Raw genomic sequence first — 17,658 nt, 5'->3', positions numbered from 1 at the left:
AAAACATGCAAATGCCTAATAATCACTTAAAAAGAGCTGGGCGCAGTGGCTCATGCCTGGAATCGTAGCACTTTAGGAGGCCAAGGGGGGTAGGTCACCTGAGGGCAGGAGTTTGAGACCAGCCTGGCCCAACATGGCAAAACCCTGTCTCTACTAACAATAAAAAAATTAGCTGGGGCTGGTGGCGCACACTTGTAGTACCAGCTACTTGGGAGCTGAGACAAGAAGAATTGCGTGAACCCGAGAGCTGGAGGTTGTGATGAGCCAAGATTGCACCACTGCACTCCAGCCTGGCCTACAGAATAAAACTGTGTCTTCACCTTCACCAGGATGGTTACTTTAAAAAGACTAATGACACCAAATGTTGGCAAGGATGTTGGATACAGGAGCAAGGCCACTTTGGAGTAGATTTGTCAATCTTTTATAAAGTTAAACACAAACTAATCTTAAGATCTGGCAAGTTTACTATTAGGTATTCATCCAAGAGAAAAACTTAACATACACACAAAGATTATACACATGTATACATTCATAGCAGATTTATTCCTAATAGCCCAAAGTTTAGGAGCTGAAAGAAACAAGGAATAGATTCTTCCCTGGAGCCTCTAGTGTGAACTTGCCAACACCCTGATTTCAATCCTTTAAGACTCACTTCAGACTACTGACACCGCAGAACTGCAGGAGCATAAATTTGTGCTTTAAGCCACTAAATATGTAGCTTAAACTTGTTACAAACTTAAATTTGTTAATCACAGCAACAGGAAATAAACAACATAGATAAATCTATAAAACACTATGGTGAATGAAAGAAGTCTAAGCAAAAGAGTACATACAGTATGATTGCATTTAAATGAAACTCTAGACAATCAAAGCTAACTAAGAAAGCATAATGGCTGTCTATGTGGTGGGGGCAAGGCATGAGGGAACTTTCCAAGGTGATATGTTCTGTATCTTGATAGGGGTTTGCATAACAGACATGTATCCAGTTGTTAAAAACCAGCAAATGACACAGTTAGAATCTGTGCATTTTATCATTGCAAATTTTATCTCAGAAAAAAAGCCATAAGTAAATATTAATCTCCAGTTGATAATAGGTATGCTGAATATTTAGGGGTAAAATGTGCTGATATCTACAACTTTGAAACACAAAGAGAAGAACTGATGGATGGATAGAGGGATAAACAGATATGTGACAAAGCAAAGAGCGTGATATGTTACCTGCAGAATCTAGAAGGGGAGTATATGAGTGTTTATTATATAATTTTTTCTATATTCCGTATGTTTGACATTTTTCAGAATAAAATGTTAGGGGAAGCCTGGGGGAAACACTCACCATTGTTTTCTTCCTGCATCCAAAGGCGAGGATCAGCATATACGATTTTATGATATCTCTGACGAACTGACTCCTGGTATTTCTTTTAAAAAAAAAAAAAGTTTAGGAGAAAAAAATGAGTTTCATTACAAAGCAGAACTAGTAAAGATGTAAAAGTTCAGCAGACACAACTGATACAAACATACTGTCAGAAATGGGCATCTGTCAGGCCAGGAAGTAATTAGTTCATGAGAAAAAGTCTAAAATAAAATAAAGCAATGAACATAAATGCAATCTAGACCAGCACTGTCCATTAGAAGCTGCTGCAGTGAAGAAAATGTTCTATATGTGCCCTGTCCAACACAGCAGCCACTAACTATTGTGTTTAATTTTAATTAATTAATTTACATTTTAATAAGCACCTGTGGCTAGTGGCTACTGTTTTGCACATCCCAGGCCTAGACAACTATCACCAAGGGGAAATTTCAAGACTGGGGTAAATTGCATACCTTTAAACTTTCAAAAAAAATTGTTTTCCCTATAATGTTTCTATTTATCAGCAAAGCAGAAATTAGAGTTAATCATGGTACAGTTAAAAAGAAAATGCTGAATTGAGAGTCAAGAGACCTCGATTCCTATTTTGGCTCTGCCAGGATTTTTTTGTGACCTTGGTCATGTCACTCACTTCCTTATTATACCTCAATTTCCTGCACTGAACAATCCACGGGTTAGGCTGGGTGAAGCAGCATCATGGAAATTGAAGAAGATAAAATTATCTATGATTTGATAGGATCACACTCTAACAGGGAAGAGGAGGCAAACTGAATAGTACTTACAGGCTGACAGATGCAAAAGCCTATGATCCCATTTGTGGGCCCAGGCCCTGGTCTCAGTGTTTTTGGAATTACGCATCAGTGATAGCAAGAGTAATAATTGGTCACTTACTAGATTACATGGCGAGTAGTGTGCTGAATACTTGCTGCCTCATTTTATCCTTAAACTCCCTAATAATCAGAGGTGTTGTCTACACCAAGGTCATGCACTTAGTTGGCAATTGGGCAGGGATTTAAAACTGGGGACTGTGTGACTCTAACGTATGAAGCTGCAGAGACCAGCCCCTAGCGGTGAGCAAGATCCAGAGCCCCAGACCTTACTTCCATTTCTTCCATTCGGCGCATCATGATCTCCAGATCTAGACTATCTTTGCTGTCCTCAGTGGTGGCTAAGGTTTCAGACCCCAAGATCTTAGCATGAGTCATGGCCCAGAGCTCATGGGCAGAATCTTCCAAAAAATCATCAAGCTGATGTATGTTGTTGGATTCAGAATCAACAGCTGTAACCTACAAGATGGGGGGAGAGGGGAGGCACGGGGTGGATTAGGGGTGGGAAGGCGATGTAAGGAAAACAGAAACATTTAAAAATTATTGCTAATCATAATAAACCAACAACATACAGATTCAAATGGCAGAGTTTCTATGCTAAAACAAAATTCTAAGTCAGTATCAAAAGCAATAATATCAAGACAATTTTTATCACAATCATTTAAATGATAGCATTAACCAAGTAATACCATTACCGTCCACGTAAATTATCATTATCATCTGTTCTGCCAGTTGGTGGAACAAATATCTTCCTTTTGCTGCATTCAGAAGAATCTCCAATAGTTTACAAGTCACACATTTCAGAGAATGTAACTATTCTCTTTTGGTGCAGTGCTTCTGTGAAAACGTCTGCTCATATGACATCACAAAGTTCACGATTTTTTGTCTTTGAAACTCTGTACCTGTAATCCACTTTCCAGTTTCCAAAAAGCACTTTCCAGTTTCCAAAGCAATTTTACATGTATTGTATTTCATTTGAATACATGTTTATAATCTGTCCTGAAAGAGGCTTTTGCAAAGAATGTTTGCTGCGGGAATTAATTGTATCAGGCAATAGAATGAAGTATTTCTAGAATTAAATTCTGGTTCTCCCCACTCATAAGCTGGAAACTTTGGGCAAGTTTACTTGACCTCTCTGGGCCTTATTCCTCTTATTTGTAATATGGAAATACTCTTATAAAGCAGAGCTGTAGGGATTTCATAAGAGCTTGCATGTTGAGACACTTAGCATAGTGCTTGGCATGAAATAAGACACTCAATGAATGGTTGCAGCTATGGCAATTTAAGAAACCTTTAATGATTCACAGAAGAAAATATATTAATGGCCAACAAAGATAATAAAAAATTTCCAACCTTAATCAAAGTTAAAGAAATAAAAATTAAACTGAATAACCGTATAATAAAATTACAAAAAATCTAGAGACAACCAATAATGCTTGCATGCATATATTTTCCATCTATAAAGAATAGAACACCAAAAATACTTTTTGCCATTATAAAAGATAAGGAAGGTCTCAAGGCAATGACACAGAAAGGGCACAAAACTATATTATAAATAAAGAAGCGGAGTATAGAACAGCAGATGGCACCTGCTTATGGGGAGGTGTAACTTTTCATATACTTCTTCTGAATTATTTAAATTTTTAGCCATGTGCATGTATATAACTTTTAATTCTAAAAGAACTCATACATTTTGGAAAAATACATTTAATGTGCATGTTTAGTTAATGACAACAGTAGCAGCAACAAACAGACATGTTATAATGGTACCTTTACAAGAGCTTTTTCCTGAAATCAGAGATAATCTTGTCTATAAGTAAATCTACAGAGAGCTACATTTTACTTGCCAATGTCTCCTCCATTTTAAAGATGAGAATACTGAGAGAATCTGTGTTCAAGGTCTCCCAGCTCTTTTATAAGTTAACAGAGTAAAAAAAAATTTTCTATTTCATGCCAACTTTTATGAGTTTTTCTGCTTTTGTTTGTTTTCATTCAGTTCTTTGTAAACTGACTCTTGATGGTGCTGCCTGGAATATTCTGCAATGATGTTGCTATTTAACAACAGCCCAGAATTCTAAATACTACATAGAGTTACGTTTCTGTTTCAAAGAATTGTGTTAAACATCAGGTAATGACTACAAAATAATTCTAATATATACGGCTGATCATTCCTAGTACACTCAAACATGTCTATTTCACTGCCAGCATTCATCATCACTTCATTTTCCTTTCATATTATAGTGCAAGATGGAGTTGCCTCTCTATGTTAAATGTTAGCCTCATTATTCCTCTAGAAAAAAAAAATATATATATATATATATATGTATGTATATATCATTTAGTGGCTAAGCTGCAAAAAAACACAAAGCCATAACACACCAGAATTTGCAATGGCCAAATGTAGGGTAGGCTTTTAGCTTTCAGTCTTAGAAGTCTCACTTCACATCAGATTATGTCATAAAACCTTGGGACAATAAAGTTATAATCACAGAGATTATGAAAATATGTTACAGCTAAAATATTGTTTAATAATCAGAATAGGGATACATTCTTGAAATCTACCTTCTTCCTGCCCCTAAGGTCACTGGGTTGATGGAACTTCATTCCAATTTCCTTCTGCTCTGAAGCCTAGGAAGGAAGATGGAATGAGGCTTCCTCTCCTTGCTCTGGGCAATTAAGGAAATAAATGTCTCTCCAAGCTCCAGAAAGATTAAATGGATGCAACTTGCACCTTTCACTCCGCAGCTCTAAGCCTAGGCAAGGTAGAAACATTTCCACAAATATTAAAAACAGGTCCTCCAGAGGAAGCATACAGAGTGGACAATAAAACATGTTTTGATTTTTCTCAAATTTTCTCATTTTTTTCCTGGGTCACCTTTTTCTCTCTGCTAAGCCAGATACTGGTCACATATTAGGTACCCAAAACATGCTTGCCTAACAGTAAATATTAGGCCCCAAGTATAAAGAAAATTAGGACAGTAATGAGTAAAACTAGGCTGAATGAAAGGAAATGAGGGCAGCTACTCTGCCACAAGCCATCGACATTCAGGGCCACAAAGGGCACCTACACTCTGTTATCCGGAGGAGGGACAAAGAGCCACTAACATAAACCTGTGGTTGTAAGATTTCTGTGTGCTGTTTGCAAGGCGGACCTAACTCATAATACTAAATATACGCTGAAAGAATTAGCATGCCAAATGTGGAAAATAATATTCATACTTACTGAGTAGGATAATCTAGTGTTTGCAAAGCACTCTGTATATCATTTTTGTTATAACTGAAGACATTATCAAGCAATAATACCAGAATGCCAACACCACACAACACATACCTCCTGTGCAGGCTGGGCTGTCGTGTTTACTGACAAACCATCCTTCAAGTGAGTATTTGCTTCTGTAGCAGAATTGACTCTCTAGTAAAAGAGACAAATACATTCATGGAGTATAAAAACTTACAGCTCCTATTAGTACAAATGAATTCTACTACCAGAATAACTTGTGTGGAACTATTCATCAGCTTTAGCTACATTAGGCTTCTGCAGCAATTCAAAGCACTTTGTCTTCATGGAAATAAACGCCATGTGTTGATCTTGGCTTTCCAGCCTTTTTCTTCCCTCAACTCTGTAAACATTGCTAGAATAGCTGCATGCTTTTATGCAAGTCATTCAACCTCTCTGTTCCAGTTTCCTCAATGATAAAATGAGAAAGCTGAACTACTTGATTTCTTTTATTTTTTTTCTCTCAACCACTCTACAGCTCAAGACTACTTGATTTCTAAGAGTCTTCCTAGCTCTATACTACTGATATCTCCATGGACTCTAATAAAAATGTAACATTTCTCTAACTAAAAATAGAGAAGTTCAGGGGCCTGTTTAGGGACCCCAAATGTCATTTATTTCATTTAAATGTATAATATTTTTCTGTGGCCTCATCTAGTCATACACACAAGATTGTTTCTATTTACAGGGTGGACCAACAGGGTCTGGCTACAGAATTGAGCTTACTGCTTATGGGAGGATGGTACAACCTCTTGGTGATACCATACATAATTTCATCCTCAAGAAAGTACTGGATTGTTCACAGAAGCCATTGTAACATCTCTCTCCTTTGGAAAAATAAAGCCCATCATTCCAAACCACAGAGGTGAAAAAACACAGCATTCGAGTGAAAGCTGTTAACGGAACACTAACTCCACCAACAGATCTATTTCATTAGGAACAAGGATTACAATCTCAACTTGCTTCCCAAACTGAAATCTCAACTGTCTCAATGTAGGACTTTCCCCTTGTCCCTTTATCTCTATACCTTCTCCATGACGGAGGGCACGTTAGTAGTGTGTGGTGGTCTGGGGGTATCTTCCAGCTGCCACAGAGACACTTGGTCCTATAAAGGATCAGTGAGACCTCTGTAGCAACTCTTTAAATCTAGAACTTCCAAAAAGCAAGGAAATGAAATGAACTAGATTACCTGGGCCTTGACCAAGAGAGGCTTCAAACGATCCAGAACTGCCTCCTCTACCTTGTCTGCTAACTGGGTGGCAGAAACACTATTTAGAAATAAAATTGAAAATTAAAATCAAAGGCAATAAAATATCCTATTTTGCATATTTATTTACCACTCCAGGTAAAGGGAAATAGAATGATTATAAAAACCATGAGCTTCTCTAACCCTTAACGGCCATACCAGTTATCCCCAGGGATCTTTTAAAAATGTAGATTCCAATTTACTTGGTCTGAGTAAGGCCTGAGAGTCTACATTTCCAACAAGCTCCTAGGTGATGTGGCAGAGTGGCCTTGGGCCTTACTTTATGCACAAGGATTTAGGTAACATCTGAAGTGTTAGGCACTGAGTATCCTTTAAAAAAATAATGGTTGCCATCAACAGCTAAAGAGGATAGTAAACTGAACAAAAGAAACTAATTTTATTCCCTCTCCAAATCCCACTGAAACCAGGGGAGTTAGCTTTATAAGCACAAAAACAAGGAAGAAAAAAAAGGCGCTGGAAAACAAAGGACAAAATAATAACTAACTTAGCTGATCTGAGGAAGTTGACTTCTAAGGCCAGTAATGGGAAAAACTAGAACCCACACAATTTGTACTGCTGACTTAACCAGGCACACAACTGGTAGTACCAGGTACATCTAGGCCTGGGCTAAGCTGGGAGGGGGTGGTGTAAAAATTGACAAGAGCCAAATGATGTTTGAGAAATTAAGACTCCTAGATCCCTTTCCCTGCTTCACACAAGTATACAGTCGCCTCTTTCTAACTCTAAGAGAGTTGCTCATTCTCTGTGTGAGGGTCTTTTGACTAGGGGCAGCCAATCACAGCTGAGGCTGTAGGTACCATACCCAAAAGAGGTGGGTGTCAGGTATGCATGCTGAATGCTGTGTCATTAGACTCACAGTCCTCTTCCCAACTCGGCTCCTAGGATAGCAACATCCTGATCCTTACTCTCTGGGCCAAAGATCAGAAAACTTCTCTGGGCAGTCTGACCCATGCCAAAGGAAAGACATAAAGACCAACCTAAGTGTTCTTAACAAACAGTCCAGATGTTACTTTCATCAGATATTGATGGAATAGCTAGATATCCATGAAAGAAAATGAATTTTGATCAGCATTTCATCTCATACACAAAAAATTAATTCTAAATGGATCACAGACATAAGAATAAATGCTAAAACTATAAAGCACTTAAAAGAAAACATAAGAGAAGATCCTTGAGACCCTAACATAGGCAATGATTTCTTAGATAGTTCCCCAAAAATGACTAATCAGAGAAGAAAAATTGATAAACTGGTCTTAATCAGGATTTAAAACTTTCAATTATCAAAAGACACCAATACGAAGACATATGGGCAAGCCAGAGTACTGAGAGAAAGTATCTGCTGCACACATATCTGGCAAGAGGCTCATGTCCAGAAAATACAAAGAACTCAAATCAATACTTACAAAAAATTTTAATGGGCAAAAGACTTGAACAGACACTTCACAATAAGGACTAGAAAAGGTGCCCAACATCATTCGTCTTCAAGGAAATACAAATTAAAACCACATGGAGACACCCCCACATTCTCACCAGAATCACTAAGAGACTGACAAGATCAATTGTTAGCAAGAATGTAAACCAACTAGAAATGAACTCCCATGCACTGCTGATGGCAGTATAAAATGTTACTACTGGCTGGACACAGTGGCTCCTGCCTGTAATCCCAGCACTTTGGGAGGCGAGAATGGAGATCACGAGGTCAGGATATCGAGGCCATCCTGGCTAACCCAGTGAAACCCCATCTCTACTAAGAATATAACAAGTTAGCCATGTGTGGTGGTGCATGCCTGTAGTCCCAGCTACTCAGGAGGCTGAGGCAGGAGAATCCCATGAACCCAGGAGGCGGAGGTTGCAGTAAAGTGAGATCACGCCACTTCAGTCCAGCCTGGGTGACAGTGAGACTGTATCTCAAAATTAAAAAAAAAAAAAAAAAATGTTACTACTCTGGAAAATGTATATGGCTGGTTTAATAAAATTACACAACTGCCAATCTATTACCCAGAAATTATACTCCTAGGTATTTATCCAAAAGACATGAAATATATTTCTACAAGAAAGCCTTGTGCAAGAATGTCTGTAGCAACTTTATTCACACTAACAATAAAGGGGAAGACCCAAATGTCAATTACAGGAGAATGAAAAAGCGGACTGTGGCATATTCACACAATGGAATACTATTCTGCACTAAAATGGATGAACTGTACTGATACACATACAATGTGGATGAATCTCAAATATTTCTTGAGCAAAAGAAGCCAGATACAATGGAGCAGATCTTGATAATTCTATTCATATAAAGTCTGAACAGGCAAAGCTGCTTACAGTAAAAGAAATCAAAGTAGCTGCCTCTGTGAGGGATGGTGGGGGGGAGGAGGGCGGGGGGAGTAGAGGATGACCAAAAACGACATGTGGGAACTTTCTAGGTTGAAGAACAAATTATTTATCTTAATTAGGGTTTTGGTTACCCAGGCATATACACTTGTCAAAATTCACTGAACTGTACCTTTAAGCTCTTTGCATTTTACTGTATGTAAATTATACCACAATAGAAACAATTATTTTTAAAAAACTAAAATACTAATTCCAATCCATATGCACTGAGGTTTTGATCAGTAATCAGTCCTACATTTAAACATGAGAAGATAGCCAAGATTACTAGACATCTAAGGAAGGAAAGAAAAAGATTATGTCGGTCAAAAGGCAGGGGAAACATGTTAGTATACTCAAAATAGCACTGTATCTATGAAACAAGGATAGGAGACTACTGAGTAAGAGATATTTGGAGAATATAATAGAGCTTTCAACATTTTTAATTTTTAAATTTTAAACACTGGCAGAAATGACAAACTCAGTGGGTTAAATATTAAAGATGGAGGAAATCTCCTATTGGGGCAGGGTAGGGGTGGAGGTAGAATAGAGGAAAGACAGGGAAAGAAAGAAATAGGAAAAAAACAGGTAAGAAAATCAGAGGACCAATCAAGGAAGTCCAATAGCAAAGAACAGGAGCTTCAGAAAGAGAGAATAGAGAAAACAGAGGCAGAAAAAGAAAAGAAAACTTCTCAGAACTAAAGGAAATAAACTGCCTGATTGAAAAGGTCTACCGATGAATGAAAATGCACCCATGGTAAGTCCTATCATCATGACTTTGAGCTACCCAGAGGAGAAAACAGAGCCTGTAAGCCTCTAGAGAAGGTTAAAAAGCAATTTTGATTTCTCATTAAAAATGCTCAGATTTTTGCTTCTGAAGAGGTTGAAAAAATGTACTTTCCCCTATTCTTCCTGTTAATTACAACTAAGAATCGGCTAGGAACACTGGGACCAAAAGAAGGACAGGGCAGCGAGTTCTCTGGGATTTCTCTTTGCCTCATATATCCCAGAGTAGGTACTAGAGAAGCCAGCAACCCAGAAACACCAACATACACAGACAAAAAAGAAGTCTCCAGTGCAAATAAAGTCTGCTCTCTCTAGCAACAGGACCAAGAAAGGGGTAGCCTAGGAAGACAGAAAACAGAAAATAACTGCCCTACTGCAGCCAAACACTGCAGAAAAACCCACGGCTGCATGCCACAAACAAGCACGTGAAAAGACGTTCAGATGCCGTGATACACCCATCAGAATGCCTGAAAGAAAGCACAGTGACACCACCACATGCTGGCAAAAAGGCAGAACAACGGGATCCCTCAAACACTGCTGGTAGGAACAGACAGAGGCACCCTGGCAAACAGTATGGCAGTTTGGAACAAACGGAAACAAAACATACAACTAGCATACAACCCCGCAACTGCCCTCTAGGCATTTGTCCCAGAAAAAAAGGGAAACATGTTCACACAGATACTTGTACACAACTGTTTATAGAAACTGGATTAATAATGGCCCCAAACTATAAACAACTCAGATGTTCTTTTTTTTTTTTTTTTTTTTTTTTTGAGACAGGGTCTCGCTCTGTTGCCCAGGCTGGAGTGCAGTAGCATGATCATGGCTCACTGCAGCCTCAACTTCACAGGCTCAAAGGATTCTCTCACTTCAGCCTACTGAATAGCTGAGACCACAGGCTCAGATGTTCTTGAAGAGGTAAATGGCTAAACAAACTATGGTTTGTTTGCATCCACGCCATGGAATACCACTCAGCAATAAAAAGGATGAGCTACTGATACATGCGATAAGCTCAATAAAATTTCCAGAGAATGATGTAAAGAAAAGAAATCCCAAAAAGTTATATACTATATAATTCCGCTTACAATAACACTCTTGAAATAACAAAATTATAGACAGGGAGAGCAGATGAGTGGTTGCCAGGAGTCATTTAGCCAAGCAGTGAATGAGGGCAGGAGAGGAAGGGGTGTGGCTACAAAAGGGCAGAATGAGGGAATCTCTAGGGGTGGGAATGTTCTATATTTTGACTATACCAATGTTAATATCCTGGTTGTAGTACTGTATTGTAGTTTCCCAAGAGGTTACCATTTGGGAAATTGGGTTTTTGTGTGACTCTATAATTACCTCATAATAAGAAGCTTAATTTAAAAATTTCCAATAAAAATAATCTTCTACACCCAGTAAGGCTACCAGCAAATATGAGATTTGTAAGGTTTATCAGCAAATAAAGACATTTTCAGACTTGAAAGGTGTGAAAGGATTTAATTCCCATTCATCCTTTTTCAAGAAGCTAAATTAAGTAGGGTACAGTGGCCCATGCCTAATTCCAGCATTCTGGGAGGTCAAGGTGGGAGGATCACTTGAGCCCAGGAGTTCAAGATTAGCCTGGGCAACATAGTGAGACCCTGATCCTAATGAAAAAAAAAAAAAAAAAAAAAAGCAGCTAAATTAGCATGTGTTCTATCAAAAACAAGAAAGCAAACTGAAGAAGATTACAACACAATATGGGAAATGGCAGCTCCAAGCCTAGATTCCTGGCCTGTCTTACCCTTCTGCTGATGAAGTTTCTGCTCTTCCCTCCATGATCTGCTGTCTGCTAAGGATACTCATCTCATCCCCACCAGAAAGATCTGAGAGGCAGTGTGTTACAAGACAGCCCCTCTCCTGACCAGGCTTCTTCCCGAAGTCCAGTGGACCTGGCTCACCTACAGCCCCTCCAGATGGAGGATGCCCTATGTGTGCCAGGACTCACTCGTGACCCTGCTCAGTGACCTCCTGAGTGGGGCACCTACAAACTCTCATGAAAGCACAAGTCAGACTGGTATCCAGACTCTGTTCAACCTGTCTTCCCCTAGGAGTCTTCAGATGATACCACCATCAACACTGCCCTTGCCAATTTTAGCTAGATTTGTGCCTGTTTCTCAGTTTTCAAAATTAAACAAGATATTGTTAGGGATACACACATAGACGACAGGTTTATGAAGAAGAGTAATGAAAAGATTAACACAAGAATCAGGACAGTGGCTGTCTCTGGGGGAAAAGGGATGCAACCGAGGAGGGACACACTGGAAACTTCTGTGGTAGCGGCAATGGCTGATTTCGTGGCTTACAATGGTGGTATGTGCAGGTTCATTCTGTAATATTTTGGATTGTACATGTGCATTTAGTATGTTCTATATGTATGATATGTTTAATTTTTGAAGTAAAAACATACAGAGAAATAAATGGGGCACAGAGGATTAAGCTTTTGCTATATGGCCCAAAGGACAAGTGGGTAAGAGTCACAGAGAATCAAATTTCAACACAGCCTAAGGTCACACCTTCTTAGCTATAAATGACCATGAGATGGATTCCCTCAGACAGTAGTGACTATCCCATCACAAAGGGTGTGTGTAAATATACTGGACAGTTCCCTGATGGAGATAGCAGAGAAGAGCCAAAAGCATCAGTTGGGGGAAAAAGATCCTTCAGATCCCAAGATTCTGAAATTGTATGACTTGACAAAAAGTCTCGGCCCTCTAATGATATACCCACAGCCCTTCTAACCTGAGATAAACAATCCATCATGAATGGTGACAGAATGCACAGGTGTCTCAATAAGTGTTCTGTTAATGTGACTACAGAGTGAATTATTATCAGAGTTGGAAAAATGAGGCAATTGCAGCAGCAGCTGAACTAAATCTTTTAACAAGCTTCTTTATGCCTACAGTGCCTATCGCTTTGAAAACACTTAGGGAGTGAATAGAAAAAGGGAACCACATTATTGAAAACTATAGCCTGCATTCAGACTAACATGTGAAATGAAAGTAGCTATATGTTGACTCATATGAGCAGCACATGTATGTGCATCATACTAATCTTCTGATCTGAGAAGGGCTGATATCTGGCTAGAGAAAAGTACTTTTGAGGGTAGTCCAAACAAATCAACATAAGACTCTGATCTTTCAGACAGAACTCCAAAATTACAGATTTTGTTCAGTCCTCCTTCAAACTCCACACAAAAGAAACATTTCCTAGAAAAAAGTATGGTATAATACACAGGTAGATATGCAGGTATTCATTCATTGATGTAATGAAGTTAGGCCTTAACAGTCCAGGTTGGTTGTTAGGACTATCCAGATCAATTAGAACAGGGAAGCATCCATTATTCTTTCTAAGAAGCAAATACATACCTCAATTTTTGGAGTCTATCCATTTCTTCAGCTTTGAGAGCATTCAGTTCCTTTGCTCTTCTAGAAGTTTCAGCATCAAGCCAGTCAAGCCTAGAAAACAGTATCAAGAATCACCCCAACTCTCCTCAAAGCAGAGTCAGGACTCCCTTGAGCTCCAGTCTTGGCTCCCTGCAGGCTTCTTAGGTGACTTCACAGTCTTTTAAGGAGGCAGAAAGCCAATAAATATAAGAAGGGTAGCTAGACCTAAACAACCTCTATTTACTGCTAATGTATAGAGATGCAGAACAGTCCTGCTTACCTTTTCCTACCTCAGGAACAAATACTTACCTCTGTTTTTGCATGCTGTCAATTTCTTTGGCCTTTAATTCTTCTAGTTCCCTCAATCTTTTGGAAGTTTCAGCATCAAGCCAAGCGAGCCTAGCAGACAGTCAGAAGAGTCAAACCAATTCTGCCTCAACACAGCAGGGTGTCATTATCACAGAAACAGACCAGAAGTCAGGACCCCCCTGCAGAGCACCAATCCTGGCTCTATTAAGGTACTCAGTAGGTTACAAAACCTCTCAGTACCTGTAAAGCTCTCTAGAACGTGTTCCATGTGAAAATACTTTTATGCACATAAGTACTCTGAGTTAGTGTACAACGCAGTAAGAACCTGTCTCAAAGGTTCTCAAGAAAACTAGCTATCACTTGTACTTTGGGTTTCTTATTAGACTCAAACAAAACCCTAGCTGTATCTTCAAGTTTAGACTCAACAATGAACCCCCAGGAGCCATATAGGCATAGTGAAGTCAAATAAAAACAAAAGGGAAAAGTTAACTGTGGACAACTCTGTTGTATGTAAAAATGCTTTGATTCTTTTGGTTTAGGATACGTGAATATTGTCAAATTATTTAATGGACCACTTTCATTTTTGCTTTCCCATAATTGCAAGAATAATTTCAGCCAAAAGAATGTAGAGAAAGCTGTTTTCACTGCTCTCTTCCTATGGAATGTTCTCACCTCATCTCCCATATTGAAATCCTGCCTGTTCTTCAGGTCGTAGTTTAATTTCCATCTCAATCCATGAAGCCTAGACCTCTGCAGCAAGAAGTAACTTTCTCCCCTTTCTAAACTCTCTCAGTTCCTAGGTTACACACCTTGTTCTATCTTAAATTATAGCTAATTACGTATATTCTCTATTGACTGTAAATAAGCAAGGGCTGGGATTATGGTCTATTTGCCCTTTTTAAAGTCTCCATAGAGCTCATAACAGTGTCCTATACAAAACCAGCAACTGATATACAATTGACACACATATAATTTATGAATGAATGACATAAGAAAAAATAGAGGAGCTCACCGCAAGCTATATAGTTTGACAGAAAAGTTTAATAAACTACATTTTACTTTATTTTTTTAATAACCTGCATTTTAAATAACCAACTTCATATACAGAAAAGAGAAGAAAAGGTTAACTTCCACGTCTATGTAAAAGGAGCTCTTTAACTCTCAAAGATCTGAAAAATACCAGCACAAACCTGATTGCCTCGTGCTCAACTGCACCTGTCAAGTGATTTTCCTGTTGAGTATCTTCTTGCTGGAGAGACTCTTTTGTGGCATCTCTGGGGCTAGATTTCACCTTTAGCCATGCAGCACTGCAAAAAAGCACCTTTGTCATCATTTACTCCGTGTCCAGTGACTCATCCAAGTAGGTGCCAGCTCAGAGAAGATGACAGAATTAAATTAATGGTGATGTGTAGCATGGGGTCCTAAAGTAGAAGCTGCATGTGAAGAAGAGTGAGATCCTCCAGCACTCAGGCTCAGTGCCAAAGGGGAGAAATTCTCCTTTGCTTCAAAGAAGCCATCAGGATTTTAAATGAGAAATAGTGATCAATTACAGAACACTGGGTGAATGTCAACAAAACTGTTACAATATATAGATTTGGATCACTAATTACATTCCATAGTATAAGACAACTCTATCTTTACAAGGCCTAACAGCGCCATAAGCCTAGAAGTCCCACCCACCGTCCCCTGCCAACCACACATGCACTCTAAAAGACAGTCCACTGTATATTTGGTTTGCAATACAAACTTCAATTTAGCTTACCAACTGAAGGTACATCTCCATATTAATACTTGTATACAAAAATACAGAAAACAGAATACAGTAATAAAAACAAAAAAAAGCACATTATGAAATCAGAAGACCTGATTTGAGGTCTGGCTGTTAGATGAGTAAGACATTAAGTTCTCTAAACATTGTTTCTTTAACTTTAAAACAAGAATGGATGGATGAGCACAGCCAAACCTTCACATTCATTTGGAATCTTAGGGGCTTCTCTTCTACCAGGCTACTCACCCTGACTTCTGATGGCTCCCAATGACAGAACCCTCCAGTCCCCTATCTTCTCCCTTGTTCTCCCCAACATTACTGCTTTTTATTTCTTTATTTTTTCTGTTCCACCTCCTGGTCCTTTCCATTGCGTTTTCAAGAACTACTGTCTCATGGCAAATAAGCTCCCCTTTATCTTCAACCAATTCCCCTAAAGATTATTTCCACCTAACTGGACGCTGCTCTTCTCTCTAGCCCTGTGAAATGGCAGCTTCTCATTCTCCATGTGCTATGAATCAGGATGACAAGACAGTAATATCAACATTATCCTCACTGCTCCCCACAGCTAAGACAATGTTGGTGACATCTACATGGTTTTACGGTTCACAATTATCTTGATATAGAGTTAGAATTATTTTAAAATATTTATTTACTCAGCAAAGATTTACTGAATGCCTACTATACACCTAGCACTGGACATTCAAATATAAAAAAGAAAGTCCCTGGCCTCAAGTTTCTCGAATCAATTGGCCGAAGAGACAAGTGAAGCGAAGCCCATCATCTTCCACACAATGACACATGTCCTGGGTGTTGGGGTGGGCCATGGAAAAGTTGTTCCAACTACAGTCAGGAAGAAGAAGGAACCAACAAGCTTCCAGACAAAGACTTCTCATGTATGACTCACCCAAAAAAGCATTTCTTCTTAATGGAAAAAATTAAGGCTACTACTTCATTTGCGTCTTATGAGCTATAGGTCACCTTTGATATGTGGAGGAAAACAGAATCACATAAACAAACAGTCCCTTGAGTTTTCACATACCATTTAGGAGATGCTGGTGGGGATGTGGGGTTTGGGGGTATCCATGGTGCCTTGCGGTCTTTCACAGGCTGTCGGTTCATTTTTAATCTGGATGAAACTGTTGTCTGCTGCACTCTGCTTTTAGTGTGAGGTTGGCTTTGTCTACTTCTTTCAGCTTTGTGGAGTCCCTGTGAGAGTAAATAAGAATTATAAAGCCAAACAAATATCAAAGAAACGATGGTTTCAATCTCTGCCTCACTGAAGCTCCAAGTTCTCTATGTTATTCATGTATCCATTCAGTAAAAGCTGAGTAGAAAGCACTGTGGTAGAAATTTGGAGGAGGGTATAAATTACATTGAAACAACCATGGTAAGGAGTGGGAGTGGAGCATATAGAATTGGAATCCCTGGCTCTACCTGACACCTTTAAACATATAAACTATATATAAAATATATTTTTATTTATTTACAACCTTTTTCCTAATTAAACAACAACAACAACAACAACAAAAAAAACTCATTACATATTGTTAAATTATTTTCCTATTTTCTTTTCTTTTCTTTTCTTTTTTTTTTTTTTTTAGAGACAGGGTCTCGCTCTGTTGCCCACACTGGAGTGCAGTGGCATGAGCACAACTGACTGCAGCCTCAAACTCCTGGGCTCCAGCGGTTCTCCTGCCTTAGTCTCCTGAGTAGCTGGGATCACAGGTGCGTGATATCATGCCTAATTTTTTATTTTTTGTAGAGCCAGGGTCTCACTGTGTTGCCCAGGCTGGTCTTGAACTCCTGGGCTCAAGTAATGTATAAAACATTCTTAGTTAAAACTCTTAACCTGTCTGAACCTTAGGTCTAAATAGAATGAATCTGGCTATTTAAAAAATACTATAGAGAATGAGGCTCTGTGTCTGGAGAAGAGCACCCACCTGAATTCTTACAAGTTCAATCTTGACACCTCAATGACCCCTAATCCCCATAAAAGTTTGGGAAGAAATGGACTTGATCCTAATCCATTATCTGTCAATAACTTGTGGTAACTGCTAACTCTGTTTTTTTGGAGGCCACTTGAAAATAAACAGATTTGCTACAGAAGCCTTTAGGCAAGACCACCAAATGTCACTAATACAATAAAGGTGTTCAACTAGGAGGTGGTCTTTCGGCCAGTTTTCCACTGATAGGGCCATAGGTAAGTTTAAACAGAAGCTTAAAATATAAAACATAGTTTCAAACCAAGTTTTACCTTGCTGGCTCCCAAAGCCATATTAGA

At 38.8% G+C, this 17,658-nt stretch overlaps 1 protein-coding gene across 9 annotated transcripts in view; it reads right to left on the bottom strand.

The window, feature by feature from the left end:
• KIAA0753 (KIAA0753 ortholog) overlaps positions 1–17,658 on the bottom strand; it is a 63,318-nt gene that overhangs the window by 15,392 nt on the left and 30,268 nt on the right. For all 9 annotated transcript variants that reach the window (XR_001828208.2, XM_017538853.2, XM_017538856.2 and 6 more), the window contains 8 exons: positions 16,417–16,583; positions 14,800–14,916; positions 13,610–13,699; positions 13,283–13,372; positions 6,660–6,738; positions 5,525–5,605; positions 2,467–2,652; positions 1,334–1,415 (listed from right to left, as the gene is read on the bottom strand). Coding sequence is in view for 8 of the 9 variants with exons in the window: in XM_017538853.2 (XP_017394342.1) it covers positions 1,334–1,415; positions 2,467–2,652; positions 5,525–5,605; positions 6,660–6,738; positions 13,283–13,372; positions 13,610–13,699; positions 14,800–14,916; positions 16,417–16,583 (892 nt within the window). In the remaining variant the exon portion in view is untranslated. The remainder of the gene's footprint in view (positions 1–1,333; positions 1,416–2,466; positions 2,653–5,524; positions 5,606–6,659; positions 6,739–13,282; positions 13,373–13,609; positions 13,700–14,799; positions 14,917–16,416; positions 16,584–17,658) is intronic.

Source organism: Cebus imitator, unplaced genomic scaffold, assembly GCF_001604975.1.
Source record: "Cebus imitator isolate Cc_AM_T3 unplaced genomic scaffold, Cebus_imitator-1.0 Scaffold115, whole genome shotgun sequence".
In the NCBI taxonomy this organism is placed as follows: domain Eukaryota; kingdom Metazoa; phylum Chordata; class Mammalia; order Primates; family Cebidae; genus Cebus; species Cebus imitator.
Note: the sequence above shows the minus strand (reverse complement) of the source record. Positions and strands in the feature narration are given on the sequence as shown.